Source organism: Taeniopygia guttata, chromosome 6 (assembly GCF_048771995.1).
Source record: "Taeniopygia guttata chromosome 6, bTaeGut7.mat, whole genome shotgun sequence".
Lineage (NCBI taxonomy): Eukaryota > Metazoa > Chordata > Aves > Passeriformes > Estrildidae > Taeniopygia > Taeniopygia guttata.
Window position 1 is genome coordinate 14,720,939 of NC_133031.1, and position 19,070 is coordinate 14,740,008.

The 19,070-nt window shown below is 36.5% G+C and overlaps 1 protein-coding gene across 44 annotated transcripts in view; it reads left to right on the forward strand.

The window, feature by feature from the left end:
• Positions 1 to 19,070, forward strand: part of KCNMA1 (potassium calcium-activated channel subfamily M alpha 1) — a 425,312-nt gene that overhangs the window by 343,999 nt on the left and 62,243 nt on the right. For 29 of the 44 annotated variants that reach the window (XM_032749279.3, XM_072931487.1, XM_072931475.1 and 26 more), the window contains one exon: positions 13,039 to 13,132. In XM_032749279.3, coding sequence (XP_032605170.1) covers positions 13,039 to 13,132 — 94 coding nt within the window. Of the gene's footprint in view, positions 1 to 8,498; positions 8,793 to 13,038; positions 13,133 to 19,070 lie in introns of all 44 variants that reach the window. The other 15 variants (XM_072931472.1, XM_072931474.1, XM_072931471.1 and 12 more) reach the window with 1 other exon arrangement.

Here is a 19,070-nt window from a genome sequence, read left to right on the forward strand (position 1 = left end):
AAATCTTAGAATTTAAGAATACAATCCCCTGGATTTATAAGAAGTGCAGAAAAATCTTTACTTCTTCATGCTATTGGCAGGGACCTAGTCTGTCTTCTTGTAAGGAGCAATGTAGATTAAATTTTATTTCAATTTAAAACTTTAGTATATGCAGGTTAGAATTACACTGAAAATATGTATTTTTAAGATGCCAAGATAAATTATCACTTCTAAATGGAAAACCAGAGTAATAATTCTAATTAAGTTTCTGCAGGATGAAATCTATACTTCCCAATGTTCACAGGAAGGAAACAGTTGCAGCAAGACTGAGCTGAAATTTGTGGAGTCCTGCTCCAAAGGCATGGAAATATCGCTTTCCTGTGCACTGAAATACTCTGCCTGACAAACACAATCTCTGCTGTAAATACAAGATTTCTAATCCCAAGGAACAGAACAATCACCAAGGACTCCTGTGCTTTTACTCCTAGTTACTTCAAGGAATTGTGTATTTTTCTGTGAATTTAATGGAACTGGGGGAGTGTAAACAGTAAAGTGATCATAGGCACAATGATGAGTAGCCTTTCAATTTTTTTTTTTAATAGTAGCTTATTTTTGTCCACAAGTAGAACTTTACTGTTTTCTGCAGTGACTGATCAGATTGTGAATGTGTTTAGTCACAAAGGGGAAACTTCCTTAACTTTGTAAAAACAAGACAGATTCCTCCTACAGTTTAGCAGAACTGCATAACTACAGTATGCCCTTGCTAGTGTTGCAACTTCTTCCTCTGTGTCCCTTATAGTTGGTGTCAAAATCTTTGAGGCAACAGGACAAAGGACAATACACTTTGGGTTGCTATGCAGTGAAACAAGGAGAGTCTATGACAATGCACGGAATATTATAATTTGCTCTGTATTGCTACTCTTAAAGAATCTTCCAAGTATGTGTCTTTTGGCTTTACATGTCACACCTTTGGGAACTGCCAAAGGGCTGCTCATAAGGAAATCAGTGCCCTTTTATTGACACTATTTTTTTTAAGGAAAGGAAATAGAAACATAGAAATAAAAAGAATGTTATTCATTATTCAGAAATAAAAATAATGTTAGAGGCACACTTTTGTGTCTAATGAAAAAACCAAACCACCAAACACTGTAATAACAATATCACATATGAATATAGTATATTTTTATGGAATGTATTCCAAATGCGCTTTTCAAACAGCAGTAGCAACATCACAGTCTTACACCTGCTAGATCTGAGAAAATTAGAGATTAACAGCCACAATTTCACATCATTTGGTCACTTGAATTCTAGCAAGATCTGTGAGTAATAAAATCTTTTAAAACAGAATTGACTGCAAGTGAGCCACCCAAGGCTATGTAACCTAAGATCAGTGGTAAAACTAAATCCCAGTCAGGAGATTCCCATTCCTCTGCTTGTAGCCATGGGATTGTCAGCTAGTCTGTTAAAATGTTAACATGTGGCTTTGAGCAATCCTTTTGTACTTTGCTGTGCTGGAAACAGCAGCTGGGGCTCCAAAAGCATAGTGCTATAGCTGCTTGTGACTTGGTAGGAACCACAGGATCTGAACAGCTCTTTTCTGACACATGGGGTAACATTTTCTATAGCTCCTCCTCCATGTTCAGAGCAGAACAGCTTGTAATAATGAAGTAACATAATTTAAAATTTAACCCAGCATATTTACACTTGCCATACCGATGAGACACGTTGACTTTCCTTATTCTCCAAAGTGCACTCTCAAAAGACAAAGTTAATTCCCTTCACTTTGATGTTTGTCTGGAGAACAGACCCCCCTGAAAACAGACCATGTTCTGTTTTAAATTCTACAATTTAGGCGCATCTCCATTTCTTTGCCCTTTCCCAAAACAAACTTTACTTTATCCAAATAGTATTCTGTATGAATACGGCATGTGGAGAAGTCAATTGGACAATTAAATGGACAGGGGAGAGAAACAAGTCCACTGACGCTTTGCTTTTTTTGTTTTTTGACTTTTCATTTGACAGTATTCCAATAACAGTATAATGACTTGAATAAACAATTAGAGAGTGAATCATAATTTGAAAAGGCAGTGGAGAATGAAGACTGAAAATCAAGAAAAATGCATGTGAGAATACTAAAATTTGATTTAGAAAATATGTTCAAGGTTCAATGGACCTATGACTTAGTCTAAATATACATTAGCATTTGATTAGGAATTGAAGTAGCTTTTTTTCTACTGTGGAAACTTGGCAGGGAAAAGAGAAGATGTTTGTTATGTGCAAATAGTGTCCTATTGTCTATATACCTCTGTATTGGAACAAGAAACCAGATCCATAAAATCAGAAGCCTTTCTTCTCAAAATTGCACACGCCAATGTCTGTAAAATCCTGTATACATTGGAAAGGCGTGCTTCTCATTTATGACAGCATGTACATGAGTTATGAACAGCTCCTGATCTAAAGTCCACTGAAGTCAGTTTTTTCTGACTTTAGTGAACTTTTGATCAACCACAGTTTGTAAAACCTTAAACCACTTCTTTGCTTGCTGAAGTCATAGTAACAAAGAAGTGATAATAATTGATACAGCATTTGTATTAATTTTGTTATTGAATTAAACTGGAGGAGCAAAGAAAAAATACCGTATTTCTGTGGTAACCTTAGGGAATTTCTCTACCCTTAAAAACAAGTACAAATGGTGTAAATCCATATGCCAGAAATTTACACCAAAAGATTAAAGTTATAAGTTTTCTGTGTTTCCAAAGTCCTTTGTAGTCTATTTTTCATTCTATATACAAGTTACTCTAAAAGATCAGGAACTTTAAGTCTTATTGATTTCACTGAATATCAGAGCAGCCATCTTAAATTAATAACAGGATCCAGCATGGCAAGATTCCACATTTGCTGTTAACTGGTTTTTTTTCAGCATTCAAGGAAAAGCAAAGATGAGAAATATAGCTGTATCTGAGTTTCAGTTATTAATGTGGGAGAATAATTAAGACTGAAAGACCATGTATTAATAATACAAAATTTAAGTACTGGATACTAATAGAAAGGAAAAGGAAAAAAAGAAAAAAGTAATAGACACAATACATTTGTTTTGAAATTTTATGTGCCTTTAGCCAAAGGTACAAGCCTGGGACAAAAAGAGGGCAAAAAAAAATGAAATGTTTCTTGATCTGCAATTTCAAAGAGAATGTCTCACATAAGCACCATTCCGTATTTGCAAAATGTTCTGATGATGCATTCTTGACATTCTTGGATCTTGATGTTTTATCTGCTTCGAGTGGCACACACTGCAACTAAAAGCCAGCCTCACCTGCTTTTCTAATGGTGTTAGTGTGTAGATATGCAGTATATCATTTTGTATTAAAAAACCAGAATGAAATTAATTTCCCTGAGTTTGTAATGCACATAGAAACAAAAGCAGCAATACTGTTTCATTTAAATTACCATTTCAGACACCAAGCGAATGCTGCTCCGCAGTTTCTAAAATTAACATTCTTGTATCTCATCAAACACCATTATATTGTTCTTTCTAGTCAATGATTTCATTACATCTGTTACCACCAAAAAAAATCAAGTAAATTTGTAAAATAAATAGTTCATTGGCATAAAATGATTTTTAGAGGATGAATAATGTGGGGTGGTTTTTTTTTTTCCCCAACAAATAACAAATGTTTTGATTAAATCATATTTCAATACTATGCTAAATTCCAACCCCAACTGATTTGGCACATTTTCTTTTTTGAAACTACCTTTGATAAGAAATGCATTACAAACTCATCAGTTTAGCTTCCTGTTAACAAAGAGACAGCAGCCGTCTGGATTATTCTAGATCCGCAGTGAAACTGCCACACTATGTATGCTCAAAGTAAAGCTGTGCAAGTTTGACAAGGGGCAGATGAATCCAGGAGTTATTGTGCAGGGGTTTAAGTCTATGCGGCAGCTGACGGTTGAAATAATCATCTATACATCGCTCTGAGCTAGCTGAGGAAAGGTTGAAGCTGTATATTTTCAACATATCTAGCCTAATGGTTAATCTGTTGTCTTGTACAGGGGGTGCTGGGTGGAATCACAGCAATAGCTGACAGTTTGGAGGAATTGCTGTGGGTATTTTCAGTTGCCTGATTCACAAAGTGGTAGGTAGAAAAAAGTCTAAACAGGCTTGTCATTGAATGAGGCAAGTCATGCTCACTGTCACTCCCATCAAAAGAACTCTGGTAGCCAAAAGCTCAATCAACATATTGATTATTTGAATTTAGTAATACAGAGTTACAGCTTGACTTCACCCCCTCCCACCCCCCCATACCCCCCTCCCCGCTATGAAAGCTGAGCCAGATTGCAGAATTGTGATTGCTCCTTTGGAGGTCAGCTTGGAAGATGTTCAGGAGAAAGACATTGGTTAAGGTGGGGGAAAAAATAAAATATTTCTTCAAACCAAGATAGTTTAACTGTTAGAAACACTCTCTGTATTTCTAATGCTGGATCTGACATATCATCACAGTGACATGGCATTACTCACTACAGAGATTAAGGGGGTGCAGTATGAATTAGACTGAAACAAAAATGAAGTATCTCCAAGTGACAGCTGTGGCTGATGGCTGCCTATGAAGGAAAGCACTGTGCTAGTGTCTGGCGGAAAACAGTGCTGAAAGCCTAGCAGCTGATAGAGATGGGGGAGGAAAGGAGCACTGGGTATCGGTGGTGGTTGTTTAGAATGTCTGGTTTTGGTCAGGATATTTTTTCTTCTTTAAAACACATTTTCATCTTCCCTTCCAGGCAAATCATGCTGAAGCCAGTTTCAGCCATTTTGTTGAAAGCGCTGTACTGGTATTCTGCCTTGTTACATTTAAATTAAAGCTCAGCCCAGTTTTAAGTTATGGCAAGTGTATGTTCACAAAGAATAAATAGAAATTGCCACAGGCATTAGTTTAACTACATTTGTTGTTTTAAAAATGTTCAGGGAGTTGCAGATTGCATTTCAAATTATCTTCATTATAATAAATAAAATGTATAGAAATAGAAACAGGCATTATTCCCTAACGCAGTCTGTAGGCAAGTGTATATTCATTGAGCTTGAAAGGGAGTTCCTGAGGGTGGGGGTAAGAAATAGGAATATATGCAACTTCAAAATACCTTTATGATTGCATTAATATATCACATTTTATACATATTATTTTTTTATCTTTCTAATGGTGACAGGCTTCTTGGGCAAATTCTGTTCAGCATTTATTAAAAGCAGATAGTGTTCACCCAGGGTACAATTAGAAAATACTACAGAAAATGGAATTTCTTACCCTTACTGTACTTTTATCCTGTTCCTTACTGTTTGCCCTTCTCAAAAAGTAGCTTAAAATTTGCTCTCAAAATGGCTCTCAAAATATTTTTAGGTAATAATAATGCCTTATGGATACATGCCATTATACTGAACAGTTCTAAGGAACGTAGGCAGCATAAACAATGCAGGCCTGTGATGGTTTGCATTGGAAATAAAGTCATATGTCATTCCACATAAAAATAAAATCATCTGACTATAACTAGAAAAATAGTCCTGTTTTAGTAGATTTGGTGGGCCTAAACTCATCCCGTACTTGGAAAAGAACCCTGGTGGATTTGGAGGTTGAGATTTGATGTTGCACAGTGGTACAACAAATTGCCCCAATCCAGACAGTTTGATTGCCAAACCTAGTGAGGCAGTGACAATATGTAAGGATGTATTTAGTTCCATATAATTAACAGCAATCTTTGTTTACCAAATATGTTTTCTATGGAAATCAGCCCACATAATAGTGCAAGAACCCAATCTGATTTTAAAGAAATTATTAACAAAAATCAACAGTCTTTGCAGAACTGGGGAATGCTCCATAAGTGGTTTAGGTCCTGCACACTATAGTCTGTATCTGCTGAAGTTGACCTGTTTCTCACCTGGTTGTACAGAACTGCTTCATCCAAAGGCTCCATACTTGCTCATGTAGTTCAGGATGTATCCTGACAGCCCCATGTCTGTGGCACAATGTGCACCTACAGCTTGCCAGGATATTTACACTAAGAGTAACCAGTTTTACTTTTCTGTGGTAAAAAATACATGTAATTGTAGGAGGAATGGGGAAGGAGATTATTATCTCTATCAAAGACACATCATTCAGACATATTATTCTGTAATCCTTGCTTCTGAAGGTTGAGCAAAAAGACTTGGGCCATAAACTGTTGGAGGAAGAAAGAAAATTGTCCTATGTACAAAGAATTTCAGGACTTGTCCACTGTGTGCGTTCTTCCACTTTGATCTAAGCTCATGCCATAGGCAGGAGGCTAGAAGTCATGGGATGAAACCATGTTAGTTAGAACTTTTAAATCTGGAGTACTTTGACCAAAAAAATTTGGCAGCTTGTTATGCCCATGCTCAGTGATAGTACCTGTCCACATTGTTGGAAGTGAGGGGAAGTAACTTAGGTTTTAAGCAGCTCAGTTTGCCTTCCTGCTGAACAAGATCATGTGGTGCAATTAAATATTATGCCAAGCTCCAGATATGAAGCCATACCAAAAGTCAAGTATTTTTGTTCTGACACATGCTGTGCTACTGCAAGCACAAAATCTTGGGAAAGCTTGAATTTGTCTGCATGGAATATGCCATAAGATGTACAGTACAATGGAAGGTTATTGCTTAATAGTCAGGTCTGGTATCTGAAGCCATCACTTACTGAACTCCAGAAGAGACTGTAAAAAGATTATGGTGTTTCTTACAACTTGATTGGAGGGTTGATAAGCTTAATAGATTCTGGTCTTCTTCCATTTCATGTGAAGATACTTCGATACAGGATGTGGATTTTCAAAGATTATTTCCAGCATTATTATCTACACTTTAAAAATAGAACTGAGTTGATGCATATCAAGGCCTTCAATGCTTGACCAGTGACATGGGTAGGGTGATAGTTCTCTGCAGATATATTTTTTTCATCTGAAAATTATTTCACTTGAAAAATATCAAAAGCAGAAGTACAAAATTTGATAAAAATCCCAGTAACTCTGAGGTAAAATTGATAATTTTCAAGTAGTGTATTCAGTATTTTATACAATATATTTTATTTTTGTGGCAGTATTGCTAATCAAAGATATATGCTCTCCTCTGATGATTTAAAATACAAGTGAACTCTGGTGAGTATGCAATATTATTATTATTATTATTATTATTATTATTATTATTATTATTATTCTGTTGCTTCTATTTTTAAAAATCAGAGTAATATCATAAATTAGACTTTAATTATTTTCTCACTATTTTTTCAATCTACCTCAGTCAGAATAGTAGCAAACCATCAAAAAGTCACTGAATTGGAATGGGTGCTTTGTCACCAGCCAGTTCAACCTTGTTAAAAGGTACCTTCAAATGACTCTTGTAATTCCTATACAGTCACCTTTTCCGTGAGAGAGACAGATTTTGTGCTTGAAGAAAAATGGCAAGCATGGGAATGCAATTATTTTCTTCTTTCCTATTACCAGATGGTGTTTCTAGCTGGTGGTAAACTAAACAAAGATCCCCAAAAACATGCTGACCTCCTCAAATACTTTGCCTCTACTCTCTGCTCAATGCTCTCCTGCTCTCCATAGAATCTTTAAGGCAATTGAGACATGGAAATGATGCTTCAAGTTTATCAGTCCACAAACTACACCCTACCTAAACTTCATACTTCCGTATACATAACCAAATATAAGGCTTTAGCAGCTCAGTTATATAACTTCTTTTCTATACTATACTCATTCAGAATGTAACAAGCATTAGGAGAAGATCTTTATTGTGTATTTTTATCAAAAAAACATTTTGTTGTTGGTTTTCACTGAGGGTGCTGTTTGTTACAGGTACTAGTAGATGGGGTAGTGTTTAAATAGCCTTGATATATTATCAGTGAAAGACAAAGAATCACCATTTAAAGCTAAATCTATAATTAGGAAATTGAATTTTTAACTTTCTTTTCAGAGGTACTATGTATGACCTCCTGAAATTTACAGTATGCAGCACTGTTGAATACTCAACAATTTTTATGTGGGTTCCTTAAAATCAGTTTAATTCCATACGTATGCTTGCACAATTTTGGAGTTGTGACCTTATGTTTTCTATGATTCCTTATTTATTTTAATAGCAGCAGAGTGCTTTACCTCCCCTGTCATTTTCAGTAGTTTCAAAGAAATAAACATCTTCCACAGATAGTAAATCTCAAAGCCCTTATCAACACAGCAAAATAAGTATTACCTCAGGCATACTAGCCTAGGATGGGATTATTGCTTAAAGGTGATAATATTGTTGAATAATCCTTCTATAAGTATTCTTTTATAAAGAGTCATTTTTAGAGGGGGGAAAAATAAAACATAAAAAAGCTGCAGGTATAAACATTTATCTTTGCTGTTGGAACTGATACCTTAAGCTTTAATGTCTGTATTTCCACATAATATCAAAATTGATTCATGCCTGTGGTTTGAAATAGTTTTTAATACAAAGAAATTAATTTAAATTTTTTCTCATTATTTAGAAGTAAAGAATGCAGCTAGATCAAGTTACCCAAAATGTTCATATCAGTTCAAGAATGCAACTACTAATGCATTGATTGATGCCAAGTCCACTGAAGGAATCCCGGAACCTGTTCCACTTGTTAATAACCGTAAAGGGAGCCTCCTCCTACCCAACAACCCCTCGCTGCTGCACCTTAACTTACTGAGTTCTGTTGAACAAGGAAAATCTACCTACTGTAGATTGCAAAGGGCACTCAGCTTGCCTGTAAAATACCGCTACCATTCCCAAAAGCCTGGGGTGAACCAAGATCTCCGTAGGTAGCCCAGTAGTTGGATGCATAAGGCAATACAGAATGGTTTGTGCATGGTTTTGCAGTCTGTTTTCAATGTGACTATGACATTACTAATGCTCTGTTAAGTGCTTACAGATGTGGGTTTCGCCAGATGTGGTGATTAATAAGTTAATCGAGATAGCTAGTCAACTAATGTCTCTGGGTGGTTTGTGCTTTACCTTTCAAAGGATTTAATTGCTTTCAAGCATTTACATGCTAGGCAGAATAAACTTACCAGGTGTCCCAGTTCATATGATGTTCAGTAACATCGATGTTATTTCAAATTTCAGCTCTTTTTGGTGTCTAAAAAAGCATCTGTGAACTAGTTCAGCTAGTGACCTGGGAGAGGTAGTCAAGGAGACAGTGTTGTTTTAAAAGTAGTTAGAAAATAACAAAGAAAAAAGTTATTGACTTGTCCACTGTTTTGGAAGACTTTCCTTTTGTTTTGCTTTCAAAATGAAATGAGGACAAAAGTCAAGTAATATGTTGTTACAGATGGTCAACTCCACATTAAGGCTGTTTAAATTACCTGCACATCTTAAACCAATTCATGGAACATTGTCTGGAGGTTATGTCATTGAAATAATGAACACGCTTTACTCCAGAATAAGCAAACCTGTTAAAACATCAGTGTAACTTTAAATTAAACTCCGGCATAAAATTGAATGCCTGATGTTTTTTTAGCATTGAGCCTTCCTGAACTGCAAAACTGTTATTAGACCAGTGAGCTCTGGGTTGTTACAGCAGGACAATAAGTGTTATACTGAGGGATGTGCAAACAAGCTCTTGAACATTATTAGAACTCGGAGGATGAATTGAGTTCCAAATCTATAAAACTCTGTGTCCAATTCTTGAACTTATTTCCAATTTTCATGAAAGCAGTAAAAAAAGTCTGCATAACATAATATGGCTGTAGTTAATACAAATCCTGTAGTATAAATACATAAAAAATCGGGACTCATTAACAAAAGCAAACATACAATATCAGAATTGAGTTGTCATATATCACAGCCCCCTTATTCAAATATGTTTGTCTTTCATAAGAACAAGCAAATTTAAGACTACCTTTTAAATTAATGCAGACACAGAAACCATGAAACTAAACTATTTAATAACCTTACTAAAAGTTTTGCTATATCCACTTATTTAAATAGGCAGGAAATTGATAGGAGTATCTGAAGGATAATAATTAAATATGTTTTATATCCTACTTACTACTAAGAAACCACTTGTGAGTTATCACTGTGACATTTTTGGGAGCCAAGCCATAGGTAATAGTGTCCATTGGATACCATTCACATATTCTAACTTCTTGTGTTCCCTTCCCCCTTTTGTATGGAGTTGTGTTGCTAAACTGCAGATGCCCTGTAAACTCTGTGCAGAGATTTCAATGAAAAATAAAACTTGATTTTCTGTCATATGATTAATATAGATCTACTTCCATTGCTACAATGAGAATAAATGGCTTTCTTGGTTAAGCAACAAATTGAGATCCCTCAGAAGGCTTTCCTAAGAGATATTAACTAGTGAGCCATGCTAACCTTGGACTTGCCAGGCAACTGGTGACAGTAACATAATTTGAATATGACAAGCACATACCCAAAATGGAAGCTTATTTATTGCAGATGCAGTTCCAATAACAAGTGCAGACTTCTAGAAATGTACTTCTAGAAGTTGTTCTTTTGGATGATTACTAGTAAGGCTTTGATTTTAGTTGGGTGGCAGGTTAGCATCACCTGGCAGCACTGGAGAACATAAACATTGGCCCATATAGTACAAAAACATCCTTATTGTGTTAACGTTCAGAATTTGAAAGGATCAGACAGAAGTCTTATTAGCTTGCTGAAGACTTGGAAAAAAATTATTTTTTAATATTGTTTTCTCTTGTTCATAGAAAAATTTCTGCTTATAATATTATCTACAGTTGACTTGTGCTACTGTAAGATTTTTGCCTATGATCCTGGTGGCTGTGTATCTTCCTTGAACTGCTAAAATTGTATAACAACACACTTGTGGTGCCATTCTGCATCTCTGGACAAACATTCTGTAACCCCATGGTAACAGATTAATTTGAATGAAATTTAGAATTTTTACTCATAAGAGAGCAAAATAGATCATTTGTTGTTTTCTGGAAGGAACATTTTGCATGGTTCTTGTTTGTTTTATCTTTTAAGCGGTGGAACTGAATATTTGTATCCAATAAAGAACAAGAGAGCACAGTGCATATCTTTACAGCTATTGTTTGTGTGGAATAGCATGCAAATAACTTTGTGGTAGAGAAGTTTAAAACAAGACTATGCCATTTTCAAGAGAATTTGAAGAGGGTGTTCTGAAAAGCACAAACACTCGCACTATTTTGCAATCAGAGCTGCAAAGATATTACCAAAAAACCAATTCTGTGCATGTTCACTTCATGATACACATAGCTAAAAACTGAAGTGATCTAACTTATTATGTACAAACTGTCACAGACAGAAAATTTCAATTTGTATATTTTTGAGAATTTTCCGTGGGCTTATTTATTTCTCTTATTTATTTCAGCCAAATTTGACTAACCATTAATAAGCATTTACACTATAGGGCTTTGATTTGGAAAAAGAAAGAAAGGTCAAATGAGAAGAAAATTCCTTTGTCTTTAGGGATGCTGCCCAAGAAGAGAAGAAACTTAGTGAATAAATCATTTGTAGACAGTTTTTGTTCTGATCTAAGTATTATCTTTTACACCACTCTTTGGCACACTTATTTTGGGATTAGCTTTGTTTGGTTGCTTTGGTTTGTTTTTTTTCTCTTTGCAGTGTTTTCTTTGGTTGTGACTCCTTTTTGCTAGGTGATGCTAGGTCATCTAAAAAGGGAGCAAAATTGTCTTTTCAGGGCCCAGCCCTTTGGTCCCAAGGCAAAATGAAGTTCCATTGCAGGCTTGAGCAACAGACAGAGGTGGTAGGCTTGAAAGCAGTCTGTAATAAAATAGTGTCAGAAGAGTTATAGCAAAAGGCTATTGCTTCATTTCTTCACAGATAAGTCTGATGCAGGTAATATATAACCCATTTTTGTTGTTTTTCTTATGTATCTTCTTACAAGTAGTATATTTTTCTCAACCTCTGCTTGTGCACTGCTAATGTGTACTAAGCTCTTTAAATATAGCAGCTACTACTACTAGTACTAATGTCTTTCCTTTTAGCTTTTAAGTAAAAGCTTCCTAGGCATCAGTTATATTATCTTCTAATTCATTTTTCAGTTAACAGTAGGATGGGAAAAAGTTTATTTTTTCTTCTTTGTATCAGAATAAATTAGCATTAGTATGAACTTGAGAAAGCAGGCATGAGTGTATTCCCTTTGATAGTACATGTAAAAGTTACATACAGATTATCAAGTGCAGTTACAATCTCAAAACAGTAATGGTGGTTAATCCTTATAGATGAGTTCTTAGGAAACTGCACTTGTTTAAGCAATACATATTGTGACATAAGTTATCCAAGAGTAGTTTATGACTGACAAAACTAGAAGTGATTTTCTATCTAGAAATCAATCAGTCCTTGAAAATGCACCTCATCCTCATTAAAAGATTGCATAATACATGCATTCTCTGTTATACAGGTATTGTCTCCCCACTTCCATTCAACCTCATTCTGTTCACTCCTGTTAAAACTCTGTTTTGGGATGAGAGTAGAGCAATGAGGTCTGACTTGTGCTGGAGATCTCCGCACAATGGCAGGCTGCATTCACATTCCCGACTAACTGAATCATTGAACATCAAGGCATTGAATATTTTACATCTCTTCATGAAGGCTCTGTCGTTTGGCATGTGAGGAGCGAGAACCAACTGGTGTCTAGTTCATTAGCAAAAGCAGGCTGGCAGCTGTTATGTTGATATTGAAAATAGTACTTTATCTGTCTGGGAATACAGCAGAGCACTAATTCTATTTTTCTGTAGTGCAGATTAACTGATAATAACTCTAAGAATAACCCGAATGTGGTCCCCCCGTCTTTGTTTTTGAAGTATGAAACCAATTTGAACACCTGTGTTCAAACCCCTGGTATTCTTCTCTGCTTCTCCTTCAAACCAATCTCTTTGACTAACATGTATTTGATTTTTATTAGTGTTGGCCAATGTTAGCAATGAAGTATCAGTGCGTGAATGGACATAGAGTGTGTGTTCTTTGCTACTTCACTTGTATTTCATATTGCACTCAGAGCAGTACTTAATCTCATGAGTTCCTTATATTTCCAGTTGAAGATGAGCAGCCGTCAACACTATCACCCAAAAAAAAGCAGCGAAATGGAGGCATGCGAAATTCACCCAACTCCTCACCCAAACTGATGAGGTAAGACTGTAAGAAACTCATATCTTCATCTTCTTTCTTTCTTCCTTCCTCCTCTCCTCCCCCCACATCAAAAATAAGGGGAAGGGGTGAAAAAAAAAGATTGTTAGATGGTTTCTGAAAGGCTGAAGTATTTATTCTGTCAGCTTGTCAGCAGTTAATGATAGAGCTGGAAAAAAATTCTGTCATGAAAAACAGTTTGAAAAGCTGTTTGAAAAATACATAGGCTTTAAAGTCTTAGCTGTCACCCTGTCCTGTCCATGTGTAGTTCTTAAACAGCAGTGGCACTAATGATAGCACTAACCAATCAGGGGAACTCATGTGGTTAGTTTGCCTCAGGCAATTCTCTTTTTGTTGGATTCCCTCTGAGTACTGTTTTCTGTACTTAAGGCCATATGTGAGATGTATCATCACAATCAAAAATGAACCTGAATATTACCTTCCTTTTATCCTGTCGATTGAAATCAAATTTCTGTTAATTGATTTAGACTGATGAAAAAGTCTAATAATATATGTACTTGCCAAAGCAAAGTTCAAAACTAACACAGTTTTAGTCAAGCTAAAAGCACATTAATTATGAAATACAGGGATTTTTAAGAGGGTAGTATATACTCTAAAAGTGAATGATGAAAACAGCATCTTCTTAGTGATATTTTCCCCTGTTGCTATGTATACATTATTTTACAGTAGTACTCCATTGTATAATTATGTGGTTTCCTTTAATAGAACAAATTACCTCTAAGAGATTTGTTAAAACTAGAACTGCAACAAGAAATTATAATCTATTAAAATATTATGTGATTTGCATTCTATCTCACTGTGTCTTGCCTTTTACCTACTTAGCTCAGTCAAAATTGGATCCCATAGTAGACACAGTTTCCAATGAGGCTGTTCCTGCTCTGATTTTGCATATCCTATGTACCCAGGCTAGACCTTCAGTCCATAATTGTATCCATAAATACCATAGCAGATATTTTCCACTCTATGTGTATATATATATATGTATACATACACAGAAAAAATGTAAACTTATTTGCATTTATAAACAAATTAGTGCAATTTGAGATTTATGTGTGTATAACTGTGCCTGCTCACAGAGGTTACAGGAAAAAAAATTGATGCAAATTTATAGTTCTTTCCATAAATAAAATCTACTATTTTTATTATTGACAATGATTTTGTTCCTGTAATGATTCTGGATGCAGGTAGATGATATTTCTACTTGTATTTCAGTCAGTAGACTGGAATTTTATTTGGGCAGTTACAGAAGCATCCATATTTGTTTATTGTTTCTGTAATATAGGGCATATTCAAGGACATAACTTCCACAAATCGTTTTCATCTCTGTTTAGACTACAGAACCAAAAGTGAGATTGATTCACAGAGAGAAAATGCACCCAGCTGTGGCTTTTTTTTTCCCTATTGACCATCTATTCCTGTAGAATGTGTCATTAAAAGTTCTCTGCCTTCCTGTTAGCTCAGCCTTGCCCATATGACACTGATTTACATGCTTGTTTACAGTTTATGAGGAAGAATAAAATGAGCATACTGGCAAACTTCTCATTTTTATAGTGCCAGTTGTCATGCTAGCATAGTTTTCAATTTACTTACCTTTGGACAGTCCTCTTATCTAGTGCTAATTGCTTTAACTGCTTAAAACTTAAACATGGAGATTCCCCCCTTCACCTTCTCCTAGATTCTAATTTTGGGGAAGTAGAAGTAAAAAGAAAGAGAAGGGGGGGGAGAGAGAGAGAGAAAGAGCTGAACACACTGTCCCTGTTTGCTATGTAAAGTATGCCTCATTTCTTTGATCTTGAGTAATAATAATTCTGGGGAGTTATACTGTTTTCATATGCTTCAAAGCTGTGTCAAAGTTTTGCTGCTTAAGGGTACTTCTTTATTCTATTGGCTCTTGGGTACTGAGATGACAGGTCCTCTGTACTAGGTGCAGGCTTTTTCAAGTCATAGCCTTCAGCAAAACATCAAATTACCAAATACAGGGTAACATACTTCTACACAAATGCCTTTCCTGTAGATATATTATACCATATATATTAAATACTTTAGTGTTACACGGTACATTTTATGTGCAATAGAAAGTGATGGTTTGAGGTAGCCTTAGGGGTACTTTTTTCCACAAGCAGAAAAAGCTAGTGTATACCGTATCAAGTATGGTTTTTACAGGACTTTCTGCCCGAAGGCCTTTGTAAATAAGTAATGATCAACAGATTGGCTGTGGGTTTTTGAAAAGCATGCCTGTGTCAGTTTGCATGATGGGGGAAGATTTTCAAAGTACAGCCTGCTTTCATTGCCTGCTGAAGAGGGACTGAGGGAGAGTAGTCGTCCTGAGCCTGAGCTGTCTGCTCAGTAGCACATCAGAATTGCTAAACACAGGTTGAGCAGTGAGCGGAGGACTTGCCAGGCTTCCAAATCCAGACATTGTTTTCTTCCTCTTCTCTGTTGCTGCTAAATTTATTCTCCAGCCCAGTGTTCTCACCCTCAGCTTCTCCCCAGACCCAACCGTCTCTTCATTTTACTCTTTATCTACACTGACTTAACTTTGGTCCATGGTGCTAGAAAAGACAAAGTGGATTGAATCAGAAGAGAGCTCTGTTAAGATTTGTTTGTAATGGTCAAACTCTTTTCTCCTCTCTGGAACAAAGGTGGACTGTATAATCTGCTATTTCGTATCCTTGTAAATTACAGAAAGTGACAGGCACTTGCCTTCCTGCCCAGAAATCTTTAGTGCATGTCAGCTAGAAGTACCCAAGAGGTAAATCAGCTAAAGCACTGTCATGTCTGTAGCTGATATTTATCTTTAGGTTTTTTTTGTAAATTTGCTTTAAAAACTCCTTTTTCAAGTTCGCTTTGCCCCTGTCCCGCCTGCCCAGAAATAGCTGGCTACTTTGCAAATTTTTTCTGAGCTGTGGTTTTAGATCCAGAGGATCTAGAAGGAACCTGGAAGACAAGAAGTCTGGAGTATGAAAACAACAAATATGTAAAAAATTCTTTAATCAATTGAAATACAAACTGTGAATTTTGAATCATTTTGAGAAGTTCTACAGTATGTTGAAAATGCTGCATAGGTTTTAGATTCCCACAGTGGGAAAGGTATTATGCTATGAGACAAAAGTTTGACTTTTGCTGGATTAGAACAGAGGATGGAAATGGTATCACAGGAATTCCTTGGGACCTCATGACAAGTGGTCTGACCTGATCAAAGAGTGGGAATTTCTGAGATTTACTAACATACAAGTAGAAATCTGCATTACCTAATATGATCCAGATAGATAGATTGGAGACGTCTTTGTAATGAAACCTTTTTGATGACTCAAAATTGCAATAAATTACTAAATGATCTAAATAGACAATTGACATACAAATGCTCTTTGTGTGCATCACAGATGGTCTAGACTCACATTTAGGAAGTCACTGTTCTAACTGAATGCCGCATCACATCAAATGGCATGAGCAGAATCACACTGGTGCAATACTAGAAGAGTCTAATCAATCAGAAACAAATCTTTCCAATTCCAGCAATACCCACAAACACAAATGAACCAGAAAAATACTCAGCATTGTCATGACTGTTTTTACCTGTTTTACATCAGCAGAAGTCTGTCCCATTAAATGCACAAGAACATGGATACTTTTTTTAAAATAACTGGAATTCCAACAGGAAAAAATATACTTCTACAGTTAAGATGTGAACACAAGGACATCCTATTACAGCAAAAAGTAAAATTTAAATAGGAAATGGAAGGAAAGGGAGGGAAGGCTGTGACTGGGAGAGTAATCACATATCAGGTATCCTTTATGAAGTGGAGAAGAAAAGTAGAACCGATCGATGCCTCTGGTATCATGCAGCAATATCAGTCCTTGTTCATCATCTCAGTTGCAGGTTCTGATGCGTGTTATTGATGAGCAGCCGTGTTAACTATGAGGAGGCTATGTTTCCTGAATATCAAATAGAAAAGCTAGTTTTAAAAAAATGTGTCATTTTGGATTCAGAATGACCAGTAAACATGTGAAAAGCCCTGGATATGAATCAAAAAAGCCACTTAAATGATTGTTTCTGAGCCTCAAGTCTATACTTATTGCTTTGGTAGCTGCTACTGCATGAGTGGAATACACTGACTTGAAGGAAATGTCAGCCCAGCCGAGTCAAACTACCTCTTAATGCAAGAACAAATAGCATATGACAGGGCCCAAGGGGCCTGAAGAGCAAACAAATAGTTTGTCCCTGTCCACTCTGGATGTAGTGGTGTAGTTGACATAGGCCTCTAGACAAGTAGCATACTCAGCAAAGGGTCATTATCATTAGTGTCCCTGATCACATAAGAATCAGAGGCATCAGAGGACGCTGGGTTTTCAGTGTTGCCAAGGAGAATTTCATAAGCCTGAGGATTTTTTTTGATTGAGAATCTAAAATAATTCCCAACCAAACAATAAAACTTGCTCAGAAATTGTCAAGACCCAGCTAAATGACACAGAGAAAAAGTGAGCTCTTTGGCATATGTTTCCAGAAGCATAATGAGATTATTTATCTGCAGTTGAGGAGGAAACCTCCTGTCTTTTTTCCTGAGTTGTATATATTTTAAGTATATGAACAATGGCTGTGCACATTTATCTCCTCATCCACCCACTAAGCCACATACACACTTAAATATATACATACACATTTCTGCTAGTGGCACTCAGCATGAATATGCATTGCCTCTGCCATTGTAGCACAGCCTTTTCATGAAATGAACCTGTGAGCTTTCTCATAGAAACAAAAAAAAAAAAAAATAGTGATGGCAGATCTAGGGAAGCATTTCTTAAGCCAAAACTGGTAAAATAAGTTGACTCTGATAATTTTCCATGACTCCCTTAAACCATGAAGGTAAGGTTTAAAAAGGTGAAAGCCCACTGATTAATCATAATAATGGTATTTATTTATGTCCCTTAGCCTTGGAAGTTTCCATTTTGTACTCTCAAGTTTATATCCAGGCTTTATGCAGTGCTGATATGCAATGATAAGCAAGCTGCAACCCAGCAGGTATATAATAGCACAGTTCACTCATTGATCCTGTTTTACTAATTCACTACATCCAACATGAACAACAGGAGTAATTTAGTGATTACCATGTTACCTTACATCAGTTTTTTAACAATATTATAGAATTAAATTATTTAAATTTAGGTGGTAGTATCTGTTAGCCTCCTGACTTTTGCTACCATTGGTAGACCAGGGACTGGTAACTTTGGTTTCCTGTTTAATTTGTCTCCTTTCCATTCTTTGCTGAAGGACTGGCTTCTTGATCTGAAGTATGGTACCCAGGTTTCAAAAAGACTATAATGGGTTGATTCTGGCTGATGCCAGACACTCTTGAAAGCTGCTCTCTTACTGCCCTCCACAGCTGGACAGGGGAGAGAGAAAATACAACAAAGGGTTAATGGGTTGAGATAATGGCGGAGATAACTCACAAAACAGACTCACATTATAGGTATTAATTGAATTTATTGCTAGCAAAATCAGAGCAGGATAATGACAAGTATAAACAGACTTTAAAACCTCTTTCCCCCACTTCTTCCTCCTTCCCATCTCTACCTCCGCCCCCCAGAGGTGCAGGGAGATGAGGACTGGGGTTTATGGTCTGTGATCACATGTTGTTTCTCCCACTGCTCAGGGAGAGGAGTCCTTCCTTGGCTTCAGTGTGGAGTCCATCCTATGGGAGAGTTCTCTGTGCACTTCTGCAATGTGAGTCCATTCCACAGGCAGCAGTTCTCTGCAAACTGCTGCAGTCTGGGGCAGTCTTCCCCTGAGTGCAGTCCTTCAAGGACAGGCTGCTCCAGCATGGCTCCTTCACAGGGTCACAAGTCCTACCAGGAAACCTGCTCCAGCACAGGCTCCTCTCTCCATGGGTCTGCAGGTCCCTGCCAGGTGGCTGCTCCAGCA